At 38.5% G+C, this 20,277-nt stretch overlaps 1 protein-coding gene across 1 annotated transcript in view; it reads right to left on the bottom strand.

Moving 5' to 3' along the window:
* Nucleotides 1–20,277, bottom strand: part of ZNF638 (zinc finger protein 638) — a gene marked incomplete at its 5' end in the record, with an annotated part of 53,306 nt that overhangs the window by 22,302 nt on the left and 10,727 nt on the right. Inside the window, 12 exon segments of the mRNA XM_082483079.1 lie at nt 999–1,070; nt 1,172–1,339; nt 1,827–1,898; nt 3,611–3,654; nt 3,822–3,880; nt 4,249–4,380; nt 5,361–5,507; nt 6,431–6,771; nt 8,216–8,523; nt 11,062–11,100; nt 11,389–11,450; nt 18,007–19,624. Coding sequence (XP_082339205.1) covers nt 999–1,070; nt 1,172–1,339; nt 1,827–1,898; nt 3,611–3,654; nt 3,822–3,880; nt 4,249–4,380; nt 5,361–5,507; nt 6,431–6,771; nt 8,216–8,523; nt 11,062–11,100; nt 11,389–11,450; nt 18,007–19,624 — 3,062 coding nt within the window.

Below are 20,277 nucleotides of genomic sequence, written 5' to 3'. Positions count from 1 at the left end.
TAAGAAAAAAAAAAGGGGGGGGGGGTAGTTTAGTAGTTCAGCAGATTTCTTTAAATACTGGAGAGTTTTAAGAACTTCTTGCATTACATTTTATCACCACTATCATTGTGAAAAATGAAATATTCCTTCATTTAACTTATAGTGACAAACTACGTTGGTGAGACACATGCAGAGTTTCAGTAGGGATAAAAAAATAATTAAAATCCCTTAATTAACATGCAAACACTTTGCTGACATTAAGGACTTATCAGTTGAATAATCCAAGCACAAGATTTTCCTGTGGGCACACGGGGACTATGCAGGTGCCCAGCACATGCTCACAAAATCTTTCTTTTTCTTTCTTTTTCCTGGGACAAGTCCACGGTGATATGTGAAAGGCTTACAAAATTACAGACAGCAAGAGACAGGAAAACAGCAATCGTACAGGACAGGCAAGTGCAGGTTAAGGAGAATTTGTAAAATTTCTGTAAAATGTTTTTATCTACCTCTTAACAGGTTCAGCAACTACAACCTTGCCATATCTCCACTATCACATGCATAGTAACTGAGAATTAATATACACTTATAATTACTAACAGACCTTGTTGTAAACATAGCACTTATAAAAAATGGGGAAAACAGCATCTATTGAACCAGCTCCAGCAGGCAACGTAAAGCATTGAGATTAAAATAATTGGTGGTGGAGCTGTAAACAGAACATAGAGAAAACCTGGATCCTTTGCTCTAATGAGTTGCAAATAGAAGTCTCCGTGCTCAATGAACAGGTCTACGCAAAAATATTATGTCCGTTGAAAAATTTAAGTCTTGGGTGTTTTTAGCCACTTCAGTCATCACCATGAATTGCTCTTTTATGTTTCAGTCAGTGAACTTTTATTAATTTTTTTTCTGATACCCTGTGTCATCCTCATTTCCTAGCCTCAGAAGCATTCTCATTTAGTTCACAATAACAGAGAGGTTTGGGACAGAAATGAGAAAAGCCCTATCAGTTTGCAATTTACCTTGGTCATTTAAAGCTTCATTAAACTCATCCAAGTCCAACGCCGCCACCTGAGGCACCTGTGTAAGTTTCTCTAAAAAATAAATAAATTCAAGAAGACATCACAACGTTAAACTTAAAATAACCTGCAACTAGCAAAGTAACTTAAAAATGGCATTATCGTATCATAACTACCTAGTACAGGTGCAGGATTAGTCACTCCTTTGGACTGAGTCTCTACTGTCTTCACAGGCTCTGTAACTCCATCCCCTATTGTAATGTTCTTTGGGTCTGACAGCTTAGTTTCCCCAACTTCCGTTTTGGCTTCTGTTGAGATCTGAAGGTCTTCATCTATAGATTTTGCTGGTAGGCAACAGCAGAAAACAACATTCTTCATTTCATTATATTAAACTAATCGATTTGCAAAAGAAGAATGAACTGCACTACACATTCTTCTGCCAGATACTCAGAGACCTCATATCACATAAATTCCTGCTCCTCATTACACATGGGCAGAAAACATACACATGGGAAAAGCTCATCCCAGCTTTGCAAAACAATGCTGTGACTATGGTGATGCGAAAGGGTCTGCTTCCCCAAACTCATCTACTCTCCCTCGTTCTTTGCTATTCTAAATCAACAAACAGCACCAATAATCACCACATTAGCGTAGCCACAAGAAGGGTGCTTGTCTATCCAACAATCTACTACACTGGCAAGCCCAGTAAAAGTTGTGAAAAGCTTGGATTCACTACCTTAAATATCTGTTCTGGAAAGCAGGGGGCAGGGGGACAGAAAAGCACCTGCCTGCGTTTTCTGAGCAAAGACCAAAAGTTCTCATTTGTCTTACCCACAGTATTTGAAGTTTTCTTGATTTTCCTATCTCCTGTCATTGTCGATTTCTTGGTCTTTTCTTTTTTACCTACATAGAATATCCAAAACCAAGTAAGTCAGTAGAAACACTTATTTCTTAAATCTCACATTTGTGAAGTAAGAGTATAAAAATACATACAAAAATAGTTTAATCTGCAAAAATTCAACAGATATGACCAAAAAAAATCCCAAAACCTATGTTAACTCCAACAAAATACTGAATGAAAGCCATGAAGTAGAGTATCTTTTGTGAATATTTCAGGATTATGGTGAGAAAACATTGCTCCTGCAAAGAAGTTTGAGTTTTCTTTCTCTTAAACGACTGTAAACAATTCACAGGTTCCATCTCTGAGACAGCTCTGAAACGCACTGTTACATGAATCTTAATTCCATTCTGGAAACTGCAATCAGAAGTGACCACACTGACAAATGAATCAAGAACAATACATCTTTAAAAAGCACAATTTCCCATCAAAATAACGTCTGGTCCTTAACATTGCTTAGAAAAAATGCTCACGAAAGTCAGTAATATAAGCAACAAAAAAATTATATGGGTGTTACTTCCATTGTTTTAATAATACCAAATTTTTGTAAAGTTTCATTGGCTTTTGATGTATTTACTGCAGTTTGTCCTGTTTTCATTGAAGTACTACAAAAAAAAATATTCTTCTCTAATAGCATGACATACAAGTTTTTCTGCCAGACCACGTAATAGCAATTGAAATAATTTCTGTCAGGATCAATAGAAGACCAGGGCAGAAATCTAAAAGCATTTGGAACATTCAAGGAACATAAGACACTGAGAAGCACTAGCAAAAACTGTGAAAGAGAATACTAAATACACTAGGCTTATATACATTAGGCTTATAATACACATCAGGCTTAAAGTCAACTTGAAGAATTACACTTATTTCATGGAGCCCAGAGTGCCACATTTATCTTCAACAGATGGGCAAGCATTTAAAATTACAGAGTATAAGCACAGGTCAAGGTGGAGTTTTTTTACTGCCATTTGAGGGTTGTTTTTTCTAGTTTTTTTTTTTTTTTTTTTTTAAAGACAGAAAGATAAGGTTGCATGAAAAGGAAGACATTTGAAAGTATAAACTAGCAGTTTTCTTGTAGCTCTCTGAACTTGCTTTCAGTCACTTTTATGAAAAGCCCTCACATAAAAACAAAGAAATGGAAACAAAGAGGGAAGGCAATAACAGAGTGTCCTAGTTTCAGACTAATTTTCTTCCTAGTGGTTGCTGTGTTTTCAGATTTGGTATGAAATGAATTGGTATGACAGGAATGCCGGTTATGCATATAGTTTTAGTTGTTGCTAAGCAATGTTTATACTAGTCAAGAACTTTTTTCAGCTTCCTATAGAACCTGAGGAGCATAGACAGAACAACAGAATGGCCAGTGGAATATTCCATACCATAGACATCACACTTGTCTATGAGGGGGTGGGGTGGAAATTCACAATCTCTGCTCAGGTTGGGCTGGGCAAACAATTCACCGGGTGGTGAGAGTGACTTGTGTCTTGTATATTCTCTTACCATTATTATTATTACTACTGTTATTTTCCTTTTCCATTATTGTTCTATTAAACTGTCTTCATCTCAATCCACAAGGTTTTTTTTCCCCTCCTTTCTCCTCGTTTTCTCCCTACCCTTCAGGGGGGCAGAAGTGAGCAAGGAGCTGTGTGGTCCTATTTTCTGGCTGGGGTTAAACTATGACACAGACATATCATCAGATAAAAGGTAACCAAAACCTCACCTGTAACGGATTTAGTTGTCTTAGTGGTGGTGGTCTGATCTTTTCTATTATGAGAAAAAATTAAAGAAAAATCAGTTTTAAAGACAATTAATGAATACTAAAGCAGCTAAAAAAAGCTCAAAAACAGTAAAACACAAGAAACCAAACATATTAACCCATTTGTTTTCTAATTGTTATAACTAACACTAATGCATGTAATGGCAACACTTACTTCGTACTTCGTGCAACTTTTTTAATATTCTGAACCCGTTTTTTTATATTCATTTTGGTCTGGAATGGACAGAAAGAAAAACCTTTACTACAGCATTTATACTTTATTTAGAAATGTATATATATGCACACACATACATATAATTTTAAAATAGTATTAATAATTATTAATAGTAATTAATTATATTTATTAACATAGGTTGTCTCTGTTAAACTGATATTATTCAAAAATCTCAAATTTAACCAAGAAAAATGGAAAACTGGCATTACAGAGTACATTGCATATTTATTTTAGACTGTTGTTTATGAAAAGGAAATTTAAAAGATATTAAAAATACCAAATCTATTTTTCTGGAGAACATCAGGTTTTGGAGCAAAATACCAAGCTACACACAAAGTATCATGTTGTTCACCAACAGGCTGCTCACCTGGCCAGGAGATGCTTTTGGCTTTTCTGCTACACTTATTTTCACCCGTTTCCCATTTACCAGCACTGGCACAGTTTCACCATATTTCACAGCTGCTATCACGGCTTCTTTGAAGTTCATTTCCAAGAAGGCCTAAAATAAATGGTACTTTCAGTTTTTATTTATATTACAGACACAAGATACAATTCAGTGAAATTTTTCCTTAGCATATCTGCTCACAACAGAACTGCATCTATGTTCTCTCTCTAAGTTAATGTGGAGTTTGATGAAAAAGTCTGGATTTCAGTATTATACTAAAAGCATCGTAACTCCTCTAACATTTAAGACTTAGAATCATAGAATTGCCTAGGTTGGAAGGGACTTTTAAGTTCATCAAGTCCAACCATCAACCTAACGCTGCCAAAACTACCACTAAACCACGTCCCTAAGCACCATGCCTACCCGTCTTTTAAATACCTCCAAGGATGGTGAATCAACCACCTCCTTGGGCAGCCTGTTCCAATACTTAACAACCCTTTCTGTGAAGAACTTTTTCCTAATATCCATCCTAAGCCTACTCTGGCATAACTTGAGGCCATTTCCTCTTGTGCTATCGCTTGTTACTAGCAAGAAGAGGTCAACCTCCACCTCTCTACAACCTCCTTTCAGGTAGTTGTAGAGAGAGATAACCCCAGTTCCCTCAGCCGCCCCTTATAAGACTTGTTCTCCAGACCCTGAGCAGCTTTGTTGCCCTTCTCTGGACACAATCCAGCACCTCCATGTCTTTCTTGTAGTGAGGGGTCCAAAACTGAACACGGTACTTGAGGCAGGGCCTTACTAGTGCCGAGTACAGGGGATCACTTCCCTAGTCCTGCTCACCTCACTATTGCTGATGCAGGCCAGGATGCCATTGGCCTTCTTGGCCACCTGGGCACACTTAGGGAGCAAGCAAGACTGAATTTATAAAGTTAAGATTCCCAGCTACTCCAAGATTACATATGTGGATCTTTAATGACAAACTGTTCAGAAAGCCTTATCCTATCTTCAGCTGAGGATCCAAATATTACACTTTTTCATTGCTTGAAAATTTCATCTGTATTCTGACACAAAAATCTTTCTACAGGAATACTTACCTCATTTCTAGAGCGAAGTACAAGGAGATCACTAACTTTGCCAAACGGCTGAACAATTTTTTTAATATCTTGATCAGAAAAGCCATCATCTGGTAAATCAGATATATGAAGGACTGTCCCACAACTCAGCAATTCTTCTCTCAACAGCTGTAAATTGAAAAGAAAACAAAAATAAATACTTTCCAAGTCAAGTCCAGTAAAAGGAAAAAAAAAGAATCTGTAATAAAAATTACTTCAAAGTAGATAGACTGCTTAGTTCACAGTGGTATTTCAAGTTTTCTGCTTTTTAACACAAGGACAGAGCCACAATTTTGTTGTTCTACTACTCTGTCTCAATCTTCAGTTATTAGAAGACATTGCATAGGATTACCAAGTAACACAATACAAACATTTTGGTTTCATCAAGTTCTACAGATCAACATAATTCCAGTTGTACGGGCTGTATGGGTAAGGAGCAGCACCATTCCACTACTTTCCTTTCAATACTATTAGCTTTCAACAGCAGTAGGCAATGTTCTCTTTGATTATCATTTAGAGGCTAGAAACTACGAAGGACTGCCAAGGATGATTGCACCTACCACAACTAAAATACAATCTCGTTTACAGATGCTGTTTCCAAGAGATCCAAATGGTCGGTATGATGGACTAAGACAGCACTGCCTTAAGATCCTTCTTACAACAGTAGTAAATTTCTCTGCCTCATCTTTTTTGCTTGACAGGGCAAAATGAACACTTTCTGCCTCCTATCCATAACTTTTATTTACACAATAAGGTCCTCCAAACAGAGTTCAACACTCACAGTTTATATAAGCAAGTGCCCAGTAGGATGAGGACCCAAATATAATGGCTATTTCTTTCTGCTGTTGGAAAGCACTGGAGAGGTTTTGCTTCACATCTGTTAAAAAAACCTTGCTATGTAAATTACCACATTTACTTGTAGCCAGCAAATCTTTGCATTGAGATGGCATAGAATCAGCAACAGAATGATTAATCTTTCCACAAGCTATCCCCCTGAAATGAGATCCTAACCAAATTCTTGCAATCACAAAGAAAAACATTAAGAAACTCACCCTATTATAAGGAGTAGGACAAGGTCCACTGGTTCCTGTGGATACGTCTTCTTCATCCTCTTCCATTTCTTTGCTTTGGGGTAAATCATCAGTTTCGGGAGATGAAGAACTTGACCCAGGCAAAGAAGACACGTCTTTTTTCGAAGCCTTTGGAGAAACACTTGTTTTCAGTGGCTTCTTCATATTTCCAGGCATCTTCCCTAAGGGTCCATGAGAGTGTGGCGATTTTCCTGATCCCGAAGATCCTTGCCCAGGTGCTCGAAGTGACTTATGTTTATTGAACTCTGCTACAAATCCAGGTCCCAAACTTTTTACTACTGCCTCCAGAGCTGCCTTTCTGTCTGTGAGGGGCAGGGAAAACAAACTCGGTTTTGTTTGTTTGTTTTTAAAAGAAAACTTATATATTGCTGTTTGGTTTTGTACAGTTTCAGTTTCACCACCCACTCCTGATTCAAACTTGAGACTCACTGAAGTTAGAGAACCTTAATCACACTCTAGCAGAGATGATCTATAAATAATAACAAACCTCTGTACTATTTTCACTGTGCTGTTGTGTAACATGACATTTTTAGTTAGGCTGACAGTGTGACTTTGCCAATGGTATCTACAAAAATCCTCGTGGCTAGAGGAAAAGAATGATTGTTTAATTTTGTATGTCAGGGAACATAAGAAAAGAAAAGAGGTTTTCAAGACTGATCCTCCTCTCACAAACTGATGCACAGCAGTACTTACTATCTTGATGCCTTCTGCTAAATTTTGTATCCTCCTGTCTTGCTCTTTGTCCTACAGACTGTTGTTTTAAATTATTCTTTAATGATCTGATACAACATTAATTTCCTGTACGCTTTCTTTCTGTGGAAAATTTGCATTTTGGTTACTAATTGCTGCTTTCCCTCATTCTTCTATATTAAAATGGCTTGCATTTTACCCTTAAGAAGATCTCTTTGAAACTGCCTGTCCCTCACAACTTTTCACCTAGACTTCTTTCCCACGAGAGCTCAGTACCTCTTAATTTTCTGAAAGCATACCAACAACATAGCCACAGTATACAGATCAAAGAAAAAAAAAAAAACCTTCTAAAATACCTCTATTTTTTTCACTTCAGAATTTAAACAGAAACAAGAAGTCCAAACAAACCAGTATTTCAGCTAGAGATTGAGCTCAAAACGAACTTCATGGAACTGATCGAGTTTACACAAAATTTCCTAGAACTGCAAACTGGAGGAAGTAAGCTGAACAGAGAGTCACAAAATGGTGCAACGAACTTAACCGTTACAAAAGATGTTTCATTGAAAGTCTTCCAGGTACCATGCTCTTATCTCAACAACATTATTTCAGAACACTGTGCTTTCCTTGTAAATTGCACCTCCATTCAATGCAGTTTCTGAGCCTGGCCTTTTCTTTCCCCTCATCTATACTGCCTTTGCAGAACTACTTTTTTGATGCTGAAGGAAAAGCTGCCTTCAGTTGTTTTCAATTCTTGATTATCCTTACCATTTTAAAAACTGAGCACACTTAGAACAGAGACTTGTTCAGGAGTTACTTGATATGATTAACTAATTCCCAAAACAAGGTAAGGAAGACTTCAGACCTTTTAGAATGCCCATTTTCTCCTAAATATACTTCTCACAAAGCAACAGCAAAAGGAAAAGCTGTCTTTTAAAAACAGAATTTTACTATGAAAAATCCCTAAGTAACACCTGGACAGATAAACCTCTTGAAATCAACTCAGTTTTCCTGAAATTAAAGGAAGTTTCGATTTGGCAGTATGTATCCGTCCTTTACCTTGAGATCGGGTTGACCTCCTTGATGACCAATCATTACTGGGAGACCTCTGAGGTCGTGGCCCAGTTCTCAGTGGATTTCTCGATCGCTGTGGTGACCTTGACCTGTGTCTGGGGCTAAGTCGTCGCATCTGCCGTGGGCTTCGACTTCTTGGCCTCGCTGGCCTGAAGCGGCCAGGGCTTCTGGATCTCGATCGTGATCGGCGAAGAACATAGCCAGAGCCTGTGACCCTCGAACGTCTAGGACTGGGACTGGCAGAGTTGGAACGACGCTTTGGGGTCTGGTTTTCTTTTCTGTCACCAGCATTTCTAACAGAATAAAAGCATATAATGAGTTTTGACAAGGCAGAAAAGAATAATTAACCCAAGTCTGTTGAAACACTTTCCACAAAACAGAACCAAAATTTACAAAGTTTAGAGTCTAATTTGTTTTCAAACATACTTTACATACGGGCAACATGTTTGCTATAGGAATTACGGACAGGCAGATGAACTGAAAAGAAGCAAGCAGGAGAGATCAACCTGCATGGAACAAGAGAAAGCTGAAGAAAACTCAAGATACCAGCTGCAGTGATACGAAAAAATAATAGGAAGAGGAAAAGGATACATGAAAAAGTAATGAATTAAGATGCTTTCCTTGCTTCTTTCAAATTTAGTTTGGAAGTAAGCAACCTTCAGACATTGTATCTGTAAGACTGATTGAGACTGAAAGAGAGATTTAAGAGGACTACATAAATATATATCCACTGCATATTTATCCTACCTAGAGATGTCAAAGTAGAATCATAGAGTGGTTTAGGTTGGAACGGACCTGAAAGATCATCTAGTTCCGACCCCCCTGCCGTGGGCAGGGATACCTTCCACTAGACCAGGTTGCTCAAAAGCCCCATCCAACCTGGCCTTGAATACTCCCAGTGATGGGATATCCACAATTTCCCTGGGCAATTTGTTCCAGTGCCTCACCACTCTCAGAGTGAAAATTTTTTTTCTAATGTCTATTCTAAATCTAGCCTCTTCCAGTTTGAGGCTACTACGCCTCGTCCTATCACTTGTAAAAAGTCCCTCTCCAGCCTTCTTGCAGGCCCCCTTCAGATACTGGAAGGCTGCTATAAGGTCTCCCCAGAGTTTTCTCCAGGCTGAACAACCCCAAATTGATGAGGAACATGAAAGGAAGTAACGGTGAAGAAATCCATGAGAGAATTAGTCCCTCTTAGAGACACAGAAAACAGTCAGGCATAGGAAAAGCCTGACAGAACAGATCACAGCAGTAAAAGGGAAAACCTGGAAAATGCACTGAGTATATGCTTAAATACGCAGAACATTTTTGATGAGCTTGTCAGGTGGCAGGCCAGTGTGTTACAGCCAAACATCTATCCAATTTTTTAGCCCATACCGAATTCTTCGATTCTTTGATGCCAAAGATACACTGCATCAGTACTCAAAACTGGGTAGAGCAGACACAGCACCTTTGGGATCTGAAACTGGAAGAAGACACTGATGCAGCATATCGTACATAGCAAGCTCATTGACCTTGCCCCGAGACTGCACCCAGCAGCTCTGAACATCTGTGATCACCGAGAACTTACAGCTGTATTCTAACTCTCCCAGCTGGAGACATGCTGTCATCAGGAAGGATTTAAGAAAGTGCCACCCTGAAAAACAACTCTTGTGCATGAGAAGATCCTTCACTCAGAAAAAGTGCAATTAAACACTTCTCCAATTTAGCACTGTCCTCCAGCTAAGAGCAGTTTCCTCTGCCTGGGTTGCATATAGCATCAGCAGCGCCGGGCAGCAATTTCAATTTGAGGTTTTAAAATATAATTATTCTCTTCATGGAAGTTTCAAAAGTAGATGTGTCTTATTTCTCTCTTTAAAGTTTTATTTCTCCTTGCTTAATAGCATGGAGCGACCTCAAATGCACTCTGCAAATTAACCTGACCTATATATTAAGCTTTTTAACACTTTCCTTTTTTTTTTTTTTTTAACTGAATAGTCAGCTTCCCAGGAAGCATGTCAAACTAATTAATGGAAAGTCACAGGAAAATCGGGCAAAAATTAAATTCATATCATTCCTATTTGCATGCAAGTTAAAATATGTACAAACATCAAATCAGTGAAATAATCTAATCTTGCTGAGATTCAAGTAGAATTAGTCCACTGGGTGTGTTTTTAAAAAATTAATAGCAAACAGCATCATTTTTAAGGACAGAACATGAGTTCATGAATTCCAGTGTTTTTTCAACTTGTGATCACGTAGCTTCCCAAGGGATCTAGGGACTGACGAGTGTGAAATAAGAGCTAACACTAGCACGCCTATTGTCAAACAGGTTTCAAGTTGCAAACAAGAGCAGATTAACTGGAAAAAGATGAAGTCTAAAAGTCAGAAATCACTCACGCAGTCACTGTTATTACTGTATCACATCCAATAACTTACAACTGACTGAAGCACAATTAGAAGTTTCAAGGGAAAACTGCTCATAATATCAGTCTCCAGACTTTTCTACAGACTTTACTCTCATCCTTGTGAAAGAATTTCAGATACTACACCACTTATATTAAACAAACTTAGGACAAAAACCACAAAAGCACCCCAAACAATTTTATAATAAAAATATGACACAATTTTATAATAAAAATATGACACAATTTTATAATAAAAATATGACACAATTTTATAATAAAAATATGACACAATTTTATAATAAAAATATGACACAATTTTATAATAAAAATATGACACCACTAATAGAGTTACCAGTGAGCAAAACAGGAAAATTAATTGCATTAATTGCCACATGTTTATAATACCAACAAATTAAAACCAGCCTGTAACCAAAAAGCAGTTACCTCTTTGAGGAATGAGACTCAGGGTTCCAATCAGGGTATCTGTTAAATGTTAAAAATACGACCATCAGTGAAAAAGCTAAATTTGCCATCTGAACACAATTTTCACTTCCATGCAGTAGCTTTTACAGATAAACATTCCCGTTCAGGATTCTAGAAGCACCAAGTACCAATTCATCTTTCACCCTAATGGTCTAAAGTCAATTAGGAATGGCTCTCAGATACTGGCAATTCTCATTACGGAAATCCAACAAGTATGTTTTCACAGACTACGTGCATGCACAGAAAACACTTTTTACACTAAGTGAACTTTTTAAACAGATTCCTTACTGTTGACGTAACTGGCGGCAGCTTTCTATGTGAGAAGGAGTGTTCTGATGCAGAATCCAGTCCTAATTGGAGAAAAGACATCCAGGGAAGTTTGATTAGCATGTAAAATGTTAGCATTTGACGACAATTTCTAGTTATGTGTTACGTATTTTACCTTCCATCAAATTTTACCTAACTAATGATCTTATGTCAAGGTCAAATTCCTCACTTAGAATTATTACTCTTTATGCAAAAGATGAAAATACTTAGTGATTATCAAAAGCTCTTAAAGAACACAAAGGAATCTAAGTGGAAGTTGAACAAAATGCATCATATTCAATGAATATGTTACTTCCAGCAATACACTGGGTTGTTGTCACCACACTCCTAATGCAAAAGGTTGATCCAATAGCCGGCTATATTAAAAGAAAGAAAATTATTAGCAGTCTTCACAGAATGTCAGACTGATGAACACATATACAGCAAATTAAGCTGAATAAATCAGAGAACCCGACACAACATGGTATCTTTAAGTCAAATATCAGTTCTACAGAGGCATGACTTTTCATGCCTTAAGTTCAAGAACATTCACTCCTGATGATGTTACAACCAAAGGTCAGTCAAAAAGTCTGATTAAATTTTTCACACACACTGATATTTTTATATTTAAAAAAATTAAGAAAAGTTTTCCTTGGGAAAAACTGATGGGTTAAGCATGAGACAAATCCAGAAGTACAATGAAATCCCTCAATTTTGAAAAATACCTAAGCATGGGTTTAACTGTAAACACAGAATCAGTCCCCAACATGGGAAACTATGCCTGAAGCCTTTATTCTAGTACTATTATTATGAAAGTAAACTGACCTGCTAGCGAAAGCAACTGCTGTAGTCAGTTTGCTATTGAGAAGAGATATTGTATGGTCTGAAGCTGTAAGGTATCATAAGTCATCAACAATAATTATTAAGCATCCTTTAAAAAACAACTTCTAGCTGCTTTAATATCTTAAAATAGATAATAAAGGCTGAAGAATGCAACTGACAGGCAAGGCTTCATAAACTAATTTGCAGTTGTGAAATTATATATCACTTTTTCTAAGTGCATGCTGGTTTACAACACAAAAGATTATAAAATGCGTAGTTGGCAGTATCAACCCCTCTTGTTTATTGACAAAAATGCTGAACATAGTGGTTAAAAGAAAAGCTCATAATGGTTTACTCAAAGCCTACGAGGTGGAAGAATTAATGCGACCAGGGCACAGTTAGTTTTCTGCATTTTGGCAGCACAGAGAACATGGTGAAAACAGCTGTTCCTTGCACTTACGCTATCAGTCTATCAACACTAAAATGTGCTACAAGACAGCTACCCAAACTATTTATACTCCACATATAAATAGAAATTAAAATACATTTTAAGCACAAGACTTACCACAGTTTCCTGAAGAAACAGCTACACGGGTTAACCAATCTCAGAAAGGCATTAAAAGGTTTTACTAGCTGTGGTCATAAAAATATTCTAACTGTTCAAATAAAATCAGAAAAATATTACTCAGAAGACCCTTTGCATTAGTCTCACCAGTTGAACCAAAGCATATCAAGAGTTGAAGAGCAGACTGATAAAACAACTTGCAGCTGTAGAACTGCATACGCAGTGAATACACAGCATGCACACAAGAGCGAGCAATTCACCACTACACTTTTTTCCTAATAACATACCATTACTAAGCAATCCCATTCTTAAGAATGCCTTTTTTCTAGAGTCTTCAAGTTAGACAGGAAAAATAAAAACTATTACTCAAGGGCTAAGACAAATTAGCTTATGGAAATGAAAGGAAATGGGGCTTCAAGTAGCCCGCTTCCGTAGTCCCAAACGAAGAAAGCGTGCACAGTGTCCGCCAGGGCCAAGGGAGGCCATTTTGCTCCCAAGTGTCTTTAGCTACCGGTCCAACAAGCATTAACAAGACTGGCAGGCCTACAAAGAGATATTCTCCTCCCTAACAAACACAACATTCTTCTCCTCTTCAAGTCTTCATTATGCCAATGCCCTCTTGCATCCCACAGAATTACAGGAGTCTTGATTTATGCATATTCCTCCTCTTTGATTAATTCCTTGCCCTTCTCTGTCTTCAGAAATATTCCACTCCCTCGGGTAAGTCTGTCTCCAAAGACAGATCCTTACCCCAAAAGGACAGGATCCCTTCCCAGCCCAAGCACTCCATCCCATACACTCATAGCCAATTTCTTACAGCAGCGGCACTGCTTACTGCTCCACGACCCGACACCCCGCAGGAACGAGTGCCTTGATCACTGTGTTATCTAATTCTGCACAACCGACAAATCTCCGTTTACTTGTTGATCACCACCAAAAAGGTCCTGAAGAAGCAGCTCACAGAGTTTAGTCTCCTGTCTCCAAACCTGCCTCTTCTGCCAATAGTAAGATAGCCCTAATACACAGGGATAGTACCTGCACTTGTTTGTGCTGGTTTCGCAGCAAGGTGTTATGTAGAAAAAACAGGAGCAAAATAGAGCACACCCACATTTTGTCCCATTACTTCAGCAAAGGAATTGTAAGTGCAATTCTCTGTGGAAAACAATGAGTCCCCATGACGTCACGCAGTTTAAAGCCCAAGAAGACATCATCCTCACTTTAAATCTATTTGAGCTAGAAAACAAAAATTGTCATACACAGTAAGTATGATCCCTCGTGCTGGCAATATTGCAAATCTACTTTGTTCCAAAAGTGACGTGTGTTTCAAGACTGAGAAATCACACTTTATTATTCCAGTACATCCACCATTTCAAGATGAAAATGAGACTGCTCTGTAAAATATTCATAAAATGTTTTGGTAAGTTGGAGGTTTTGTAAACATATTTGAAAGAAGGCAACACCGAGGGGAGATTCCATCTAACCAAGGGCAAAATTGGGCACTCTTCCGTGAAAAAATGTTGCAGGACACAAATGCACAAGTTTTTGAGAACACTTTCTAGATCAACAAGTCACCATAGTGTCAATTAGTTTTCCAAATGAATTTTTTAAAGCTCAAAGCGCCCTCCTTTCTTGAGTATACCTTTTCTTATAAGACAGTAAGTATTATGTACAGCCATCCCTGACAACGCCACAAAACCCTTCCTAACACAAGATAAAAATAAGGACACTTTGCACATTTCTGATGCTGCTCCAATAACAACTAGCTTTCAAGTTCATGGTAATCATCATTTACCACAAACCAACAGTATTTTAGAAAGCTAAACAGTGTTAGAGAGCTGACACCTGACTGAAGGATCACACAGACAGCCAAGTATGAAGTTGCACCATCGATTCAAATGGCAGGATTTCTCCAGTTCACCTCTGAATAAATTTCTCAGCAGGACCCAACCAAGGTGGCTGGAGGCACCGTCAAATAATCGAGGTTGCCACCACCTATTGCTAAAGATCCAGTGAACAGTTTTGATAGGAAGAGGAATGCTGAACAGAGTCTTTCAAAAGTCTATTGCATGAAACAGCTGAAGCATTCTTCACATTCAGCCCTGGACTGTAGGCAGTTTATCATGCAGCCACTGACCTGCCATGTATCATTGCATAAGAGGATTAGCCACATGCCTTACAAAAAAGTTTCAAAGCTTGAAAAAAATTTTTTTTTTTCATGAACAGATCTACAATAGCTATGCCATGCCAATGGAAGATGTTTTAACTTTTGACTTCTGAACAGTATATTAGCAAAAAACACTTTCAAATATATATAACTACTTCTGTAGAAGAGGTGTTCAGGGTTCTTTTCAGATTACAAAAGAACTAGAAAATACATTTACTTGCTTAGCTGTATGACACTCAAAACAGAACTCTGGTTTGGTGTGCTGCAGACATCTCAAGACCATCTTCAGCTTTGATTTCATCACACCTCATTAATTAAGCAAGTTGGACACTTAAGAAGAAAGACCTACAGGGGAGAATTGATTGGATGCTTAAGGGAACAGCAGAAGGATTTTTTACTCCAAGCCAAAACTCGGCCAATGTTTCACTGAGTTTATGGGAGAGCCAAGCTGAAAGAACAAGGGGGATACAGTTCAGATGATGCAAATACGAAGTTTTAGCCACTAATAGTTACTGTAGCTTCAGTGGCAGACTGACTCTCCAGGAGCAGGAGTCAGGTCTCGCATCCAGCCGCAATCCTGTCATTTTAATAAACTAATGCCAGGTAGCGTACTTGCATTCTCTTCCGATAGACAATGCAGCGTCTGCTTCTACCTTGGCAAGAAAATGAATCCTAGACAAGTTTGTACTTCAGTACAAGACTGGATTAAAAGAATCTATGAAAAGAGACAGCTCATCACCACGAATAATCTGAACTTGAAATCCAACATTTTAACACCATTGAAACTTTGTTTTTTAGATATCCAATATCTTCAAGCATTGGACAAAGAGAAGGTTTTCCTCATTTGGTATCTTTCATCATCTTCATCCGTCTCATTTCATGTTACCCACTTTGCTTGCCTACTTTCTTTCCTATTTGCCATGTCACAACACAGCATTCTTAAACTGCTTGTTACAACTTGGTACTACACACCAGAAATCATCATGTCTAAACACTTTGACCTAAAAACAGATCTGAAGATCCAGTTCATTTACAAGTGTGCTGGGGAGACCAAAGGTCCATCTACCTTACCTAGCACCTCTTCTCCCACAGCATGCCACAGGGGATGGCTAGGGAGGTAAATAACGAGGCAGATCCCCCTCCAGCCATCTGCTCATCGAGTGCTTCTTGAGCCATCAGAGGGTCTTTGCATTGCCTCTGAAGGATCTTCTTCCATGAACTTGTTATTTTTCAATTAAGATTTCACATTGTGGCAAACGGTATCTATGCTCTGTGTGAAACAACCATTTCCTAGTGCAAGTCATACCACACATGACTACCAATTTCTACTATATCATTTCCCCGTTGCTTCTCTTTCAGTTTGAAGGTGCTGTTTCATATGCTTCCTCTGTAATACTTAGCACAGCTTTAAAGACTAAAAACCAGAATGTCTAGGTCAGCTTTAACCATACAACTGAGACAAAGAAGACAACATTATCTGTAAAAGCAAACTGTAAAACTGAAAGTAAGAGGAATTCTTCCTTCTTTAAAATTCACAAATACACAAGACTGACATTTGTTAACACAAACTTTTATTTTTTGCAGTAAAAAAAACTAACTCTCTTGGTTATTTTGTAACACTGTTGTCTAAACATGGCTTGCCCCATGAGGTCTCAAAACAGTCTGAACTGCCTACACAGCAGCAGGTGTACATGAAGAAAAAAAAAATACTAGTCAGAATAAAGTTAATAAATGTAATAAATGCCAGAACTAGAAGCAGCCATGATGGGGAGAAAAGTTTGCGTAGCTGCAGTCGGATCAGAACGTCTGGAGAACACACACTACACCATGGTGCCTTTAGGGCAAGAAGATATAACCTTTAATCCCCCCAGAAAAGTTCATAGCTAATTAATCAAGAAGTATTTTTAATAAAAGCATTTGTTTCACTTTAGAAAAAACCAGGAAGCAAGCGACTGAATAATTCACATTTAAATAAATTACACTTTTCCAAAGTGCTTTGTACATTTATTAACACAAACCCAAGTTTGTTGCTCTGTTCAATTTTACACATTTTTATTTTAAATCAAACTTCCCTTTAAGTTTTCAAGTCTGCCCAAACAGCTGCACTTCTCCCTGGCCTTCAGTGCTTCCAGTGTAAAAGTACTTGAAAATGTATTTTTATTCTGAAGCCCCTAATGCAGCTGTCACCATCTTAACTATTCATTCACTTTCTTTAAACACAGCACAAATAGGGCCTAGCAATCTTGCATGATTTTGCCAAATTGCAAAAAAGCACTCCTCACAGGCTTTCCACAGGTTTGCTGAAGACTATTTAAATTTTAAACACATGAAACTGACAATGAATTATTCAATTTTTTTAAATTACACTCTCCTGTATTTTTGACATATCAAGCCTAGGGAGAAAAATCCACAGCTTTCAGAATGCTTCTCTCTCTCCCAGTATTCACCAGTTCCTTCCTTTTCTTCCTTCAAGAGCTGAAACCGTTATGTGCTTCATAGCTGAAAGCTCAGTCAGATGAATGAAAGCATTTTTTGTGTCCCTCAGAGCTAGTCTTCAGTCTCTGGAACAGTCAATGTCACACAGACCACATTTGGAAGATTAAATTTTTGCAGATAAATAGGCTGCTTTGTTTTAATGCAGACTTTGCAGGAGGGAGGCTGAATACACGAACATCTCATCTACCCTACTGAGATTCAGCATACAATTTTTGCACACATTTTAGTCACCCAGATGATGTTAGTATTTTGCTCCACTGCTAAAGAGTTTGTTCTGTCACTTGAAACCCACTGCAGAAGACATAAATAATTTTTAATTAAAAAAATAATAATCAATGTGCTTGGCAACTTTGAAATGCAATTTGGGAGAGAACACGCTGTGCTAGTGTTTACCAGCACTGTTTCTAGCATTTTGAAATTTGCATGTAAGCACTCAAACTGGAGAACAGCATCATAATTCATTTAATGCACAATAAAAAAATAGTTCATAAAACAGTGCAACAGGTAAGATGCTGAGTACAAATTTATGCAATAATCTTTGAAAGACACTCACCTTCATACGAGTGCATTCAATGTTACACAGAGAACACATATGTGGAAATATTCTTGGAGATGTAGCATAGTAGTCATTCATCATTGACGGAGTGGGCAATCTTTTTATCTTCTGGGCATCAGATTGTAGGAACGCAGGAAGCCATGACGCTTTCACAATACCAAAAGGAGATCTAATTGGCCCCTCAGCCTGTGTCTGGAAGGCCTTCTGTCCTGCTCCTGAGCCGCTCTGGGCATTAGACTGGCTTGTACCAGATTCATGCTGAATTCGGTCATGTTGGCTTACAGCTGCAAGAAGTTCAGCTGAAAAGGGTGGCTGGGTCATCGGTGGCATGACGTGCTGGGTCATAGACTGCTGGACAAGAGGCGGCATGACAGGTGGCATCATGGGCTGTGCCAAGGGTGGCATTATAGGTGGCATCATGGGTGGCATAACAGGCGGTATTGCAGGCTGGGAAACAGACTTCACCACAGGGAGTCCAGTGGGTGTTGCACACAATCCAGACACCTTTCCCGGAGTCTCAGCTGGAAAAAACGATCGAGTGTTTGATGAATCATTCTGGAACCCCGTTGGTTTTATTAAATCTTCAACTGGAAACACTGGATTACAGGTCACGCTAGACGGTGGGACACCCATTGACATATTCTGCTCTCGTTGGAAGTCTTCCCTGTTCTCTCCACTCGACGCTTCAGGATTATAGACACGTGCTTCGAGAGGATCTTCAGCCAGCACTTCAGAATTATAAGCACGCACTTCAAGAGGATCTTCCGTGTAACCGTATTTGCTTGCATGCCCATAATCAATTACTTTACTCTTGACTGCTGTACCACTCGTACCACCAACTGTTTCTTCTGCTCTGCTCTGAGAATGTAAACCAGACAAAGAATGACCCATCTTACGAATCCGTATTTCTCTCAAGATTAGCGGCATATTTTCAGGCGTTAACTGATCATCTGGATAGCGACTGAGTTCCTCCAAATCTTCATTAGATAGCCCAAAACTCGCTAAAATACTGGAAGCGCTTTCTGGTGTGTAGCGGTTCTGGGCATTTGAATTCTGCTCTGTGACCCGTGCCGAGGTAGATGGCTTCTGCCCAGTTGTCCCAGCTGAGCACGGGGTATTATCCCAGTGACTTGTGCGAGGCTCTCCCTTCTGCTCCTGGTGTATGTTCGTCTTTGCTTTTACCTGCCTCGGATCAGCCCTGTGCAGAGTTACCCGAACATTTATCCTCTGTGAACCCGTCCACTGAAACGTTTCCTGTCCTGAAAATCTTTGTGACATTCCTTGAGGTGTTCCAGGTGCAGGCTTTCTCTGAAGACCTGCTGCACCTCCTCCCCTAAAGGATCCTGGAGGCTTTGTGCCAGATGGATTAGGTCCTCTCGGCCTCTGAGGTAAAGTTCCTCTAGGGCTAAACATTGCGCTTTTCAGAAATGCTTGATTTAACCAAGCATAAGGAGGTGCAGAACTGTTGGTAGCAACTGAGGTCAATTGCTGAAGAGCCAACTGTGTCTTAATTTGTGCAAGCTGTAAAGGAGGAGGGCCCAACAGAAGTGGGCTTGCAATGCCAAGGTTCAAGGAATTCACAAGTGGTGCGAAACTTTCCAAGAATAACACAAAGCTGAAAGTTAAAAGACAAGTATTAGATTATTTTATCTTTTCACCTACTTTATGCAGTGGATTCTACAACCGGTGAGAAAAACAACTGAAGTCACAAAACAGTATTTTAATGACAGTTTAAATGGTGCTTTTGAATTTGAAGTTCTGTTGAACAAAAACATTTTCTTTCACTGTATAAAATCTTAAATGCAGTGAATAGATAACAGAAAATTAGGTAAATGAGCTTTACCCAACAAGTTCAATGTCACAGACAACAAAACTAGTGATAACACTCTTTCAACACCATTTTCTAAAATTTGGTATTTCAGTTCGTAATGACAACATAGTTTGGACTTATTTACAATTAGAGCTATTTTATGAGCAATAAGCCAAAGTATTAAAACCCTCTACAATTGTTTATGAGGTATGAATTGTAAGTGAAACTATTATGCAGAGAATTCAAAACAGTTACAAGTTGGATGTCAAGTCGCTGTGGAATTGATCTGAAGACAGCAGAACAATTTTCAGGAGGGACACGCCTATGACCACTCTCATGGGTAAATTACTATACCCTGAAAGTATTCAAAGGGTGTGACAATATTTGAATTCTGTGGCTAGAAAGTTTCCATTTCCCAGATGTTAAAGGCAAGATCTTATATTGAAACAACCTTAAAC

Source organism: Vanellus vanellus, assembly GCF_965231255.1.
Source record: "Vanellus vanellus genome assembly, chromosome: 4".
Classification (NCBI taxonomy): Eukaryota; Metazoa; Chordata; class Aves; order Charadriiformes; family Charadriidae; genus Vanellus; species Vanellus vanellus.
The sequence above is the reverse complement of the archived record's forward strand: the minus strand, read 5'-3'. Positions and strand labels throughout refer to the sequence as shown.